This window comes from Pantherophis guttatus, chromosome 1 (genome assembly GCF_059756535.1).
Source record: "Pantherophis guttatus breed Tessera chromosome 1, ASM5975653v1, whole genome shotgun sequence".
In the NCBI taxonomy this organism is placed as follows: domain Eukaryota; kingdom Metazoa; phylum Chordata; class Lepidosauria; order Squamata; family Colubridae; genus Pantherophis; species Pantherophis guttatus.
The window spans coordinates 331,822,851-331,835,263 of record NC_142063.1 but is presented as its reverse complement, the minus strand read 5'-3'; the positions used below and the strand labels follow the sequence as shown (position 1 = coordinate 331,835,263).

The window sequence follows — 12,413 nt, the reverse complement described above, 5'->3', positions numbered from 1 at the left end:
TGTAAGCCGCCCAGAGTCCTCGGAGAGTGGGCGGCATAGAAATATGATTATTATTAATAATAATAATAATAAAACACCCCTTCCTACTGTTAGAATGTGGCGAGCCTGAAGTCGCGTTAGATCCCTTTACCGAATACCTAGAAAAAGCTTAGAAAACGAATAGGAAATGACTACAATAAACCATGGCTACACATATGTCAGCGTCAGGTTCGATACAAACCTGTGTTATAGCAGAGGCTGCTTTGTTTCTTTTCAGAGATAATGCATTGGAATTTGATAAAAGTAAAATTCTCTCAAAAGGTTCTGGATCCACAACAAGATCAGGATGAAGAAAATGCTGTTGTCGTCATGGAAGAAACGGAGAAGAAGAGAAAGAAATTGTCTCAAAAAATTACAGTAAGTCCTATTATTGTGAACGATAGTTATCATACAGTCAAAAGTCGGCAACCCAATATTAAAATAGGCTGCGACTAAAACAAGGAACAGATAGAAATTACATCCTGCCTGAATAGAACTGTGTTGTGATTTAGGCTTCCTGAGTTATTAAAACACAGGAGTAGTCCCAAAAACCTCTTTTATTGCAACAGCTGTGAATTACGTTCATATACAGCTGAGTCCCAATTAGTTGCAAAAAGTCCTTCGGGAGAAGTCCTTCGGGATAATCACCAACCTTTATCTCCCTTGACATTCTGCCAAAGACCTACTTGGCAAAGCCACACGGAGTCCAGAATCAAACAGAGATGCCAACTGGGAACAGAATTAACAACGTTGCTTTCCTGCAAATGGCCCACGTGCCTTTGCTCCTCTTTTAAGGCTTACAGGAGGGGCCAATCATCTCCAGGCCTTACTCCTGAACTGTCCCTTTTGTTTTAACTGTTCTTGCCTTCTGGCAGCTCTGTTTATGCGCACACTAGGAACAGGTTCCTCCTTTTCCTCTGCCTCTCTGATGTCTGACTTGGGAGGCTCCAGAGTCCGCGCATAACTCCCAGATGGCCCTGGCCCCATCTCTGCCTCTGACGCAGAGCCCTCGTCCGAGCCTTCCCGAGACTCCAGGACTGGCCCATGTTCCTCCCCAGCCTCCTCACTCTCCAACTCCTCTGCCAGCTCTGCAGGCTGTTGGCAGAATATTGGAATATTGCTTGTAAAATAAATAGAGCTCTCACTGATAACCCAGCAATCTCTGGAATTCTTTTATTATTATATTATAGTTTGGCTACAATAGGTGAATCTTCATTTATCTTGGGAAATAGACTCTTGAGTATTTTGCTTTGTCATCTGAGAGAGTCCTGACAGGTATAGTGGCACATGGTTATAGTGCAGTACTGCAGGCTACTTCTGCTGACTGCCGGCTGCCCTCAGTTTGGCAGTTCGAGTCTCACCAGCTCAAGGTTGACTCAGCCTTCCATCTTTTCGAGGAAAATGAGGTATCCAGATAGTTGGGGGCAATATGTTGACTCTGTAAAACACTTAGAGTGGGCTGTAAAGCACTGTGAAGTGGTACATAAGTGCTATTGCTATTAATGAGATACGGAATCCTGTCCAATCATTGTATCAGATGTGGTATTCAACCGGTTCGGACTGATCTGCCTGAACCGGTAACAGAAATCGCGGGTGGGCTTGCCTCCCTGCCCCAGCTCTATGCTATCCTATTTAGGCACCTTTTTGAGGCCAGGCGCATGCGCAGAAGGCACGCACGGCAACAAAGCACATGTGCGGAAGGCCGGGCGCATGTGCACTCACATTTGTGAACCGGTAGGGAAAGTAAGTGAATAGCACCCCTGATTGTAGTTCTTAGGAGTGATTCATTTTCCCTACCCTTCATTTACTCATCTTGATTTGTATGACCTCCCATCCCACCGGTACAATTCTTTCCCCCTCTTACAGTATGGAAGATGAAACTAAAGAGGGACTAGGAATTACAGTTAAAAAAGGTGGGGGGGAAAAACCTATTTTATTGTCTGGCAGAATCAAGATGAAGAAAGTGGGGAGAGCTCTGATGAAGACAGCTCCGAAGAAAGCGATGAGAGCGACAAAGAGGCGTTGGAGACCAATAGTGAGGGTGAGGACGAACCCGACGACAACTTCCGTGCCATGCTGAGGAATGTTTTACAAGCCGAGAATGCGTTGGTAGGTATTGGAGAAGAGGCTTTAGTTAAACAGTGAGGCTCCAGTGTTGAGAGAAACACAATTCTGCATGAAGAACGCTGAGCTGTGCTGCCCAAAATGGGTAATACAATATTAGAGAGGTGATGAGCTACTGCTTCCTGCTGGCACTGCACAAAGAGGTCTGCTGACTGTTTTACCAAAAAAAAAAAAAAGTGTTCTGGGACGTTTAATAATGCAACTGTAGGAAAGATATTCGTGTTTTTTTTTATGGCATTTTGTAGGCAACACATTTTTGTTGTGCCAGATCTCAGCCTTGGCCAGCTGGCATTAAAGATCAGCCAAATGGCACTCCTCTTTCTGTGGCTGCTGGTCATTTTTAGTCTTCAATGGGAAGATTTTTTTTAAAAAAAAATACCAATCCTACTATATTTATTTTTTGAAGGGCTTGTAAGGTACTTTGCACAAACCTTGCAGCCTCCTTAATATTGAAGTGGGCTGATAGATGTTTTATTGTGCAGAACTAGCTAGATAAAATCTATGAAACTAGATGCATATATAGAATAGAATAGAATAGTATAGAATTCTTTATTGGCCAAGTGTGATTGTACACACAAAGAATTTGTCTTGGTGCATATGCTCTCGGAGTACATAAAAGAAGATACATTCGTCAAGAATCATAAGGTACAACACTTAATGACAGTCATAGGGAAAATCTTAAAGATAGCAGCAACAAGGTCACAGTCATACAGTCATAAGTGGGAGGAGATGGGTGATAGGAATGATGAGAAGATTAATAGTAATGCAGACTTAGTAACTAGTTTGACAATGTTGAGGGAATTATTTGTTTAGCAAAGTGATGGCGTTTGGGAAAAAACTGTTCTTGTGCCTAGTTGTTCTGGTGTGCAGTGCTCTATAGCATCATTTTGATGGTAGGAGTTGAAACAGTTTATGTCCAGAATGTGAGGGGTCTGTAAATATTTTCACAGCCCTCTTTTTTTTTTTTTTATAGAAACTTTATTGAGGTTTTTTACAAAACAGAAAAAAATAAAAAATAAAAAAAGAGAAAAAGGAAAAACAAACATTCAAACAGAAACATAAAACACATAAGTATGATAACATTTTCAATTAATATCGGATGTGCAGTGTTTTAACTATTTACATAAATAGTACTTGGTGACATTTCAACTCACTTTTAACCAATATTTAACACACCTTTAGATCTTTCTTTCATTTTGTCATGCAACCACTTGTACCACCTTTCCCATACCATATAGTAAACTGACTTCTCATCATTTAATTCATAAGTTAATTTAGTCATCTCTGCGCACTCGAGTATTTTCTTAATTGTAAGCTCTTCTGGTGGTTGAGTTTTCTCTTTCCAGTACTGTGCGTATGCCAATCTAGCGGCTGTAATTATGTGGATCATTAAATGTGTCATTTCCTTTCTATATGGCTTCTTTATTATTCCCAGGAGGAAAATCTCTGGTGTTAGTTCAATATCTTCATCAATTATTTCTTGTAACCACCTCCTAATTTTATTCCAGTATCCTTTCGCTTCCGGGCATGTCCACCACATGTGAAAGAAGGTGCCTTGACCATAGCCACATTTCCAACAGTTGGGATGTATATTGGGATATATCTTTGCTAGTCTGGCCGGGGCTAGGTACCATCTATGCAACATTTTGTAATGGTTTTCCTTATATGCCACCGCTCTAGTGAGTTTAAGATTTCTGTTCCATGCCTCCTCCCATTCCCCAAAATTTATATCGCGTCCTATATTTTTCTTCCATGCAATTATTTGGTTCTTTGTGACATCTTCGAACTTATCGTCGCCTAATAGATAATTGTATAGTTTTGCCAGAATCTTTTTATTTGTTCCCATCAGGACTTTATCCAATCCATTTGGTCCAAGTTCTAAACCGTATTGTTCTTTGTCTCTCTGATATCTGGATTTTACTTGTGAGTAGGTCCACCAATCTAAAATTATTCCTTGCTCTCGTAAGGTGTCATTTGGTTTAAGCCTCCCTCCTTCGTCCAAAATATCTTTGTATCTGCCCATTTTCTCCCTCTCCCACCTATTTGGGTGGGTCAGGGCCTCCATCGTTGAGAGCCAATTTGGAATTTTTTTGTAATATTTCTGCCTAATCTGAGTCCATGTTTGTATCAGGGAGTCTCTAATTTTATGTCTATGGAAATGTGTCTTCCGTTTCTTCTCCTCGTCCCAAATGTGGGCGTGCCAGCCTTTTTGCAAGTCATGGCCTTCTAAAGTGAGAATCCTCTCATTTCCCAGGGTGATCCAGTCTCTTAACCAAACTAGCTTAGCTGCCCTGTAGTATGTTTCCCAATCCGGGAGTCCAAATCTGCCTATATCTCTTTTGCCCCTTAAAATTTTAATGGAAAATCTCGGGAAAACCGAGATTTTCACAGCCCTCTTTTTGACTCGTGCAGTATACAGTATACAGGTCCTCAGTGGAAGGCAGGTTGGTAGTAATTGTTTTTATTATTTATTTATTTATTTATTATTTATTTATTTATTTATTTATTTATTATATTTGCTTTAAGTGGTGCACTTTGGTAAAATTATTTCTGGTTTTTGTTTCTGTTTTTCTTGCGTCAATAATTCTCTGGGTAGCTGGAGCTGAAAAGTAGGAACTATCCTCAAATCATCATATAAATTCTGTAATTGAGTGAAAAATTGAATCTGAATCTTTCCAGTCAAACCCATTCCTTTAATCACCATATAATTTTTGCCTATATACCATAAGTCAACTTGACCGACTGGATGTCAATGCTGACAGCAACCGTATATATTTGTGGATAAGGCCATCCGCAAATAAGGCAACCCTTGAATGTTTTTTCCAAAATACCATAAAAACTGCCATCCACAGATAAGCCAATGTGCACTTTTATGGCATTCAAGGGTCTGTTTATCCATGGATGGGCTTATCTACCCATATAAATGGGTAATATATAAATTAAAAACGATTATAGTATGTACTTGCGGATAAGCTCATCTGTGAATAAGCCAAGCCCAATTTTTAAGGTTCATTTTGGCACCTAAAATTCTCAGCTTTTCTGTGATTGAATATGGTAATACTAAATGCTCCAAGGATGAGTTTGCTATTGGTTATATGAGTTAAAATAGAATAGAATAACAGAGTTGGAAGGAACCTTGGAGGTCTTCTAGTCCAACTCCCTGCCCAGGCAGGAAACCCTACACCACTTCAGACAAATGGTTATCCAACATCTTCTTAAAAACTTCCAGTGTTGGAGTATTCACAACTTCTGGAGGCAAGTTGTTCCACTGATTAATTGTTCTAACTGTCAGGAAATTTCTCCTTAGTTCTAAGTTGCTTCTCTCTTTGATTAGTTTCCACCCATTGCTTCTTGTCCTGCTCTCAGGTGCTTTGGAGAACAGCTTGACTCCCTCTTCTTTGTGGCAGCCCCTAAGATATTGGAACACTGCTATCATGTCTCCCCTAGTCCTTCTTTTCATCAAACTAGACATACCCAGTTCCTGCAACCGTTCTTCATATGTTTTAGCCTCCAGTCCCCTAATCATCTTTTTGAGTTGAGTTTGAGTATATGGGATAAGTTTGCTGTTGGTATTGCTGTTGGTGCCTTTCTCCCACTTGATGTTCTTGTGACATGTTGGACTATTAAGTTTCATAATCTATTGCTGGGGTGGCCTAATTGGCCTATGAAAGTTTGCTTTGTTGTCCTATATATATATATATATTTACATCCAAGGAAGGAGATGACAGTGACGAGGATGTGGATGATGAGACTATGATGTCCCTCGATGAGAAGCTTTCATCTCTCTTTACTGAGCAGAAGAAGCGCATCCAAGCCAAGAAAGACGAGAAGGAAAAGTTGCGCAAGGAGAAAATCTTGCGCCGGGACTTCAAAATCAAGGTAAGAATCCAGGGTCTTTTTGAGTTTATGGCCTATGACTAAGATCAGCAATAATTTCAGCTGTCCGCCACTCTTGTAAAATGTCTTGCGTGGCATACCACACCCCCAAATACAAATGTGAAAATATTCAATGGCCATAAAGGGGTGTTTTGTTTTTGTTTTTTTGTTATCTTGTACTTGAGATCTTGTGCAATCTTACATGAGGATTGAAATTTTGCCCTAGCTTAAGCATTCTTCATTGTGCAATTTCAGTCACTGGATTTTTTTAAAAAGAATTGTTCCACAATAGCTATCTAGAAATATTTAGGATTCTATGCTGTCAGTTTCTGCCATGTAAGAAACTTTGGTAATTACTGTACTTTTCGGAGTATAAGACGCACCTTTTTCTCCCCCTAATAGAGCGTGGAAACGTTGGTGTGTCTTATACACCGAACACAGCTTCCCCATTGATTTGCTTGTAAGAAGATTGCAAAAGTTGATCACAGGACACTGCAACCGTCATAAATATGAATCAGTTGCTGAACATCCAAATTTTGATCACATGATCATGGTGATGAGGCAATGGTTATAAGTGTGAAAAAAAAGTCATAAAGGTTTTTCAATGCCATTGTAACTTTGAATGGTCACTAAATGAAATGCTGTAGGTCGAGAACTACCTATAATGTCTTATATTCATATTCATAGTCATATTCATGTTGCACCTGCATAATTGTCTAGTTTGGCTCTGTAACCAAACAAAACAGACAGACTTCAATGGATAATTAGAACTGCAGAAAAAACAATTACCACCAACCTGCCTTCCCTTGAGGACCTGTAAACTGCATAAGTCAAAAAGAGGGCTGTGAACATATCTACAGACCCCTCACATCCTGGACATAAATTGTTTCAACTCTTACCCTCAAAAAGACTATAGTGCTATAGAGCACTGCACACCAGAACAACTAGACACCAGGACATTTTTTTCCCGAATGCCATCACTCTGCTTAACAATTAATTCCCACAACATTGTCAAATAATTTACTAAGACTGTATTATTCTTCTTCTTCTCTTCCTTACTAATATCTAACTCTTTCCACTTATTACTATAACCATGTTTCTTGTATCTTTCAATTTATATTGTTTTTATTTGTTTCCTAGTACGATTTGATAGCTTATTAGTAACCTTGACTATGACTAAGTGTTGTATCTTTTTATTCTTGATGAATGTATTTTATTTTTCTTATATACACTGAGAACATATACTCCTAAGACAAATTCCTTGTGTGTCCAATCACTTGGCCAATAAAGAATTCTATTCTATTCAATTCTATTCTTCTGGAAGAATACAGATAGATTCTTCTGAAATCGACTCATTTTTTCCATTGTCTTCCCTTTTACTTCTTTAAACCTTGTCTAATATAATAATTTGTTCTACTGCACATTTCTCTTCTGTACCCAAATTGTGTGAGTTGCTGCTCACAGGAATAGCCATTTTATTTGGTCCATGTCTGATTGATTGGTTCTTCTTGGTAGAAGAAGTTACTGTTTTCCAAATCTCTTTATTTGAAAGAGATCCTATCTTCTTACTCTCAGTTTTAGTCTCCAGGTTTTTGGGGCTGTATGTTGCCATTATGAAGATAATTGCTTTAACACTTCAGTTTTGGTGAGGCTGTCACTGAAATGTCCTTATCCTTTATTATCTTCTTCGATAATTTCCTTTCTGTTTAACCTTTCAATCATGGGTTGTTGTTTTTTTTACTTCTCTAGCGCACTATCCAACTTTATCTGTTTTAGAGCCAAAGAAAACAAAACTCTCATTTTCACTTCTTAGCTGTCAGTTGGGCTATTTTAATTATGATTTCCAAGTATTACTATAAAACTGTAGAGGGATCGTTAATTAGCAATTCTTTTTTTGGCTAACAACCAAAAGAGTAGTGTGGCAGGGTTTTTTTTTTGTAAAACTATTTGAAAATCACTGAATTGTATGCTTGTGTGTTGTTGTTGTTTTTTGAATTTCATAAATGTCTCCCATGGATTAGATGTTAATCAGCAAAGGAGTTCAACCATGGATTCCTTCTGCATAACTCTTTCCAGATTTTTTTCTTTTTCCTATAGTGGTGGGGTTGCTGTTAATGTGATACGCATCTCTGTTTATTTTTCATTCAGGTCCTGGATTTGGTTGAATTATTTCTGATGAAGCAGGCAGGGAATCCTCTTGTTTTCAGTGTCATTGACCCTCTCCTTTCTGTGATTGAGCACAGTATGAGCTCAGACTCCAACAAGCAAGAACAAGATTATCTCCGGAAGACTGCTGATATTTTCACGTGAGTTTCAGAGAAGCATTTGTGTGTGTGTGTGTGTGTGTGTGTGTGTGTGTGTCTGAGGGGGAGTGGAGAAAGAAGAGAGAGAGAGAGAGAGAGAGAGAGAGGGAGAGAGAGAGAGAACACTATACACATGCCAAGTTACCTGTGCTGACTTGGGGTGTTTTTAATTATCTTGACCTGCACTTAATGCAGTCCCCAACCCCCAGGCCGTGGCCTGATATACCTTCAGCAGCACTCTGCTGTACCATAAACGGGCTGCACGGAGGCCCTGTGAGGCCGCCCCGCGCCTCCCATTTTCAGCCTCCCTGGTCTTCAGCAGCTCTCTGCCAACCAAAACCGCCTACCATAGGCACACCCACCATGACAACGCCCCCGCCCCCCAACCACCACCACCCAGCCTTACAAGGTCAAACACAACCCTGTTCGACACCCCTGTTTTAGTGGATGACTTGTAGCTTTAGGGCCTCCCAATTGTGGACATCTGGCTTAGAACCATGACTTTACTGTACTTTCTTCCCACTTCTTCCCTGGCATTTTATCTGTGTTATTGTACCAGTTACATGGATTTTAATTATGACTTGCTTAGAGCCAGTGTGATAGAAAGGCTAAGGACAACTGTGGGATTTCTCTGTGATAGTTAACATTGTTTGTGGAATGTTCTTTTTTTGGTTTTTAGGAACAGCTTGTGTAGATCCAAGCAATACTGCAAAAATGTGTCCTCTATCCAGGAGGAACTGCACACCTTGCTAGAAAGTTTGGTGAAGAGAAGCTGCAAGCAGAATGACTCTTCAGTAGCCCTCTATTACTTCAGGTAAGTTCTCTGCCCAGAGCATGCACGCATGAAATGCCTTTTTAAGTTCTGCTTGAGTACAAGGAGTCCTCGTCTTACAACGGTCCATTTAATGACCGTTCAAAGTTGCAACGGCACTGAAAAAATATGACTTAGGATACTTTGCAGCTGGTTCATAATTATGACAGTTGCAGAGTCCCGGGGTCATGTGATCCATTTTTGTGACCTTCTGACAAGCAAAAGTCAGTGGGGAAGCCAGATTAGTTTAACAACCGGGTTACTAATTTAACAACTAGAATAGAATAGTATAACAAAGTTGGAAGAGACCTTGGAGGTCTTCTAGTCCAGCCCCCTGCTTAGGCATTACTATTGCGATGTGCTTCCTACATACCTTAGTTAACTGGCTAGCAAACTGTAGTGTAGTGATTCATTTAACAGCTGTGGCAAAAGAAAGGTTGTAAAATGGGGCAAAATTCATTTAACAAATGTTTCACTTAGCAACATCAATTTTGGATGAATTGTGGTCATAAGTCAAGGACTATCTGTACTGAAAGATGTCTATATTCTTATCTTAGAACCCAGAGCCTGAACCTTTGTGATTGCAGTTAAGAAAAACAAGATATCTGTTCTTTCCTTTAAATAATAGGAAAGGAAGTGGCCAATCCTTAATTATCAGTTATCTATGTTCCGATATCTCAGGGGCTGCCACAAAGAAGAGAGGGTCAAGCTATTTTCCAAAGCACCTGAGGGCAGGACAAGAAGCAATGGGTGGGAACTAATCAAGGAGAGAAGCAACCTGGAACTAAGGAGAAATTCCCTGACAGTTAGAACAATTAATCAGTGGAACAACTTGCCTCCAGAAGTTGTGAATACTCCAACACTGGAAATTTTTAAGAAGAGATTGGATAATCATTTGTCTGAAGTGGTGTAGGGTTTCCTGCCTAGGCAGGAGGTTGGACTAGAAGACGTCCAAGGTGCCTTCCAACTCTGTTATTCTATTCTATTCTATTCTATTCTATTCTATTCTATTCTATTCTATTCTATTCTATTCTATTCTATTCTATTCTATTCTATTCTATTCTATTCTATTCTATTCTATTCTATTCCATTCCATTCCATTCCATTCCATTCCATTCCATGAATAGTTTTTATCCCAGAGCTATAATTGCACTCAACAATGAACTAAAGGGCCACCATCAGTGAGCTGTTGGACAGCATTACTTGGTCTGTTGTGTGGATGTTTGGGTGGTTTAGGGGTAGGGAATTGTGGTGGGTAGGAGTGTGTTTGGGGATTGTTATGTGTGTTGGACCTGGTCTTTGGGTGTTAAGTGAATTTCGTTGTATGGGTATACTGTGTATACACGTACAATGACAATAAAGTCTATCTATCTATCTATCTATCTATCTATCTATCTATCTATCTATCTATCTATCTATCTATCCTATCCTATCCTATCCTATCCTATCCTATCCTATCCTATCCTATTCTCATGCCTGCCCCAATCTCATTATCCAAAGTCACTGACTCTTAAAGGACTAAATGAACAACATTTAGTCCTTGCATTGAACATTTCATCAGAGACCTTTCTTTGGATCGTTATCTAAATCTGGAGGTGATTAAAAGGAGGCTCCTTTTCCTATTGAATAACCTTTCCCTGAAGGCTCACATTGCACTTTCCTTACTGCTGACTAAAAATAAATGTTTGCCTGTGCTTTACATTATAAATACTAAACTTGCATTCTCAGTGTAGAATTCTCTTGATTAGCCCTTTGCTTGCTTTATTAATTGGGCTTCCTTTTAATTTTACGAAAGATCTCTGTGAGCCACTCCAGGGACCTAATGTTATAGCACTTAGCAATAGCACTTAGACTTATATATTGCTTCCCAGTGCTTTACAAGCCCTCTCTTAAGTGGTTTACAGAGTCAGCATATTGCCCCCAACAATCTGAGTCTTCATTTTACCCACCTCGGAAGGATGGAAGGCTGAGTCAACCTTGAGCCTGGTGAGATTCAAACGGCCAAATTGCAGGCAGTCAGCAGAAGTAACCTGCAGTACTGCATTCTAACCACTATGCCACCATGGCTCTTATTATGCTCCAAATGCAGAGGTTAGGCTCCTGCGTATATGTAAATCCATACCCTTTTTTTTTTTTTGCTGCAAAGTGTTGTATATTTAACAGCACTTTTCTTTGGCTGTTTCTTCATTCTGTTTTTAGTGGATCGTTGTACCTTTTCCGAGTATTGAGGGGAAACGCACCAGCTGATGAAATGGCTTCAGAAGATGCACAGACAAAAAAGAAAAAGAAAAATCCAGAGGAAGGTGAAGGATCACCTGGACAGGTAAGGGGTTGGTCCCATTTACCACTCTTGGGATGATAAACTCAGCTCTGTTCTGCCAATATAGGTATTTTGGAGCTGTCACCGAAAAATGCCTCCTGCATCCTGATGCTCTTCAAAAATCGGAACCTAATAAGGAAATGCACCAGCAGAAATTTCCAATCACAGCTGTATCTTGGCTGGATTTGTGAGGAGTCTGACACTGAACTATCAGAGGGATGGCATTTTCTCCCTTGCTTGCTGAATAATATCATTATTATTTTTTAAGCTCTTAATGCATTTCAAATCTGTTGTTAGCTGCTAGTTTGCTGCTTCTGTAGCAAGCTTTTCAGATGACATTATAAGCAAAACGATAGAGCATAAAGTACTTTAAATAAACAAGAAGATACAGGTAATTTTACAGGTATTCCCCAGGTTTTGTCAATGTGTCTCAGCATCCCCGCAGCCACACGATTGTGATCTGGGTGGCTGGCAGCTTACTATATAAATTCACCAGCGATCACACAGTTCGCCATTTGTGACCTTTCCTTCTGGCTTCCCCAGAAAGTCAATGGGGAAGCCAGCAGGGAAGGTTGCAGGTCTCCTCCACTCCACACCCTCCCCCAGCTCCTCCGTACTTGCATTGCGTTGGCCACTTGTGCACTCCAGCACATCTTCCCTGAGCCTTGTTGCACCACCCTTGTGCACTCCTGTGCCCTCTCCCCACGTGTTGCTGTACCTCCTCCCCTCCATTTGTGTTCCTCCGAGCACCTTTCCCGAGCATCCCTCCCCCACCCCTTGCACAGACCCCCAAGCACCTTCCCTGAGCCTCCTCACACCTGTCCTCCACCCCTGTGGACCCACTTACTCCTTAACCCCACCAAGCAGCAACTACCCCATGCCTCACGGCCCTTGTCCTGCACCGGTTCGTTGCATTTACTTCCACCCAGTATCAGTCACCTCAAGCTTTGCTGCACTTGTG

General features: G+C 40.4%; 1 protein-coding gene across 1 annotated transcript in view; it reads left to right on the top strand.

Moving 5' to 3' along the window:
* MYBBP1A (MYB binding protein 1a) overlaps window positions 1-12,413 on the top strand; it is an 81,158-nt gene that overhangs the window by 31,681 nt on the left and 37,064 nt on the right. The window contains exons 16-21 of the mRNA XM_034420843.2: window positions 301-396; window positions 1,966-2,127; window positions 5,857-6,021; window positions 8,167-8,324; window positions 9,001-9,135; window positions 11,332-11,455. Coding sequence (XP_034276734.1) covers window positions 301-396; window positions 1,966-2,127; window positions 5,857-6,021; window positions 8,167-8,324; window positions 9,001-9,135; window positions 11,332-11,455 — 840 coding nt within the window. The remainder of the gene's footprint in view (window positions 1-300; window positions 397-1,965; window positions 2,128-5,856; window positions 6,022-8,166; window positions 8,325-9,000; window positions 9,136-11,331; window positions 11,456-12,413) is intronic.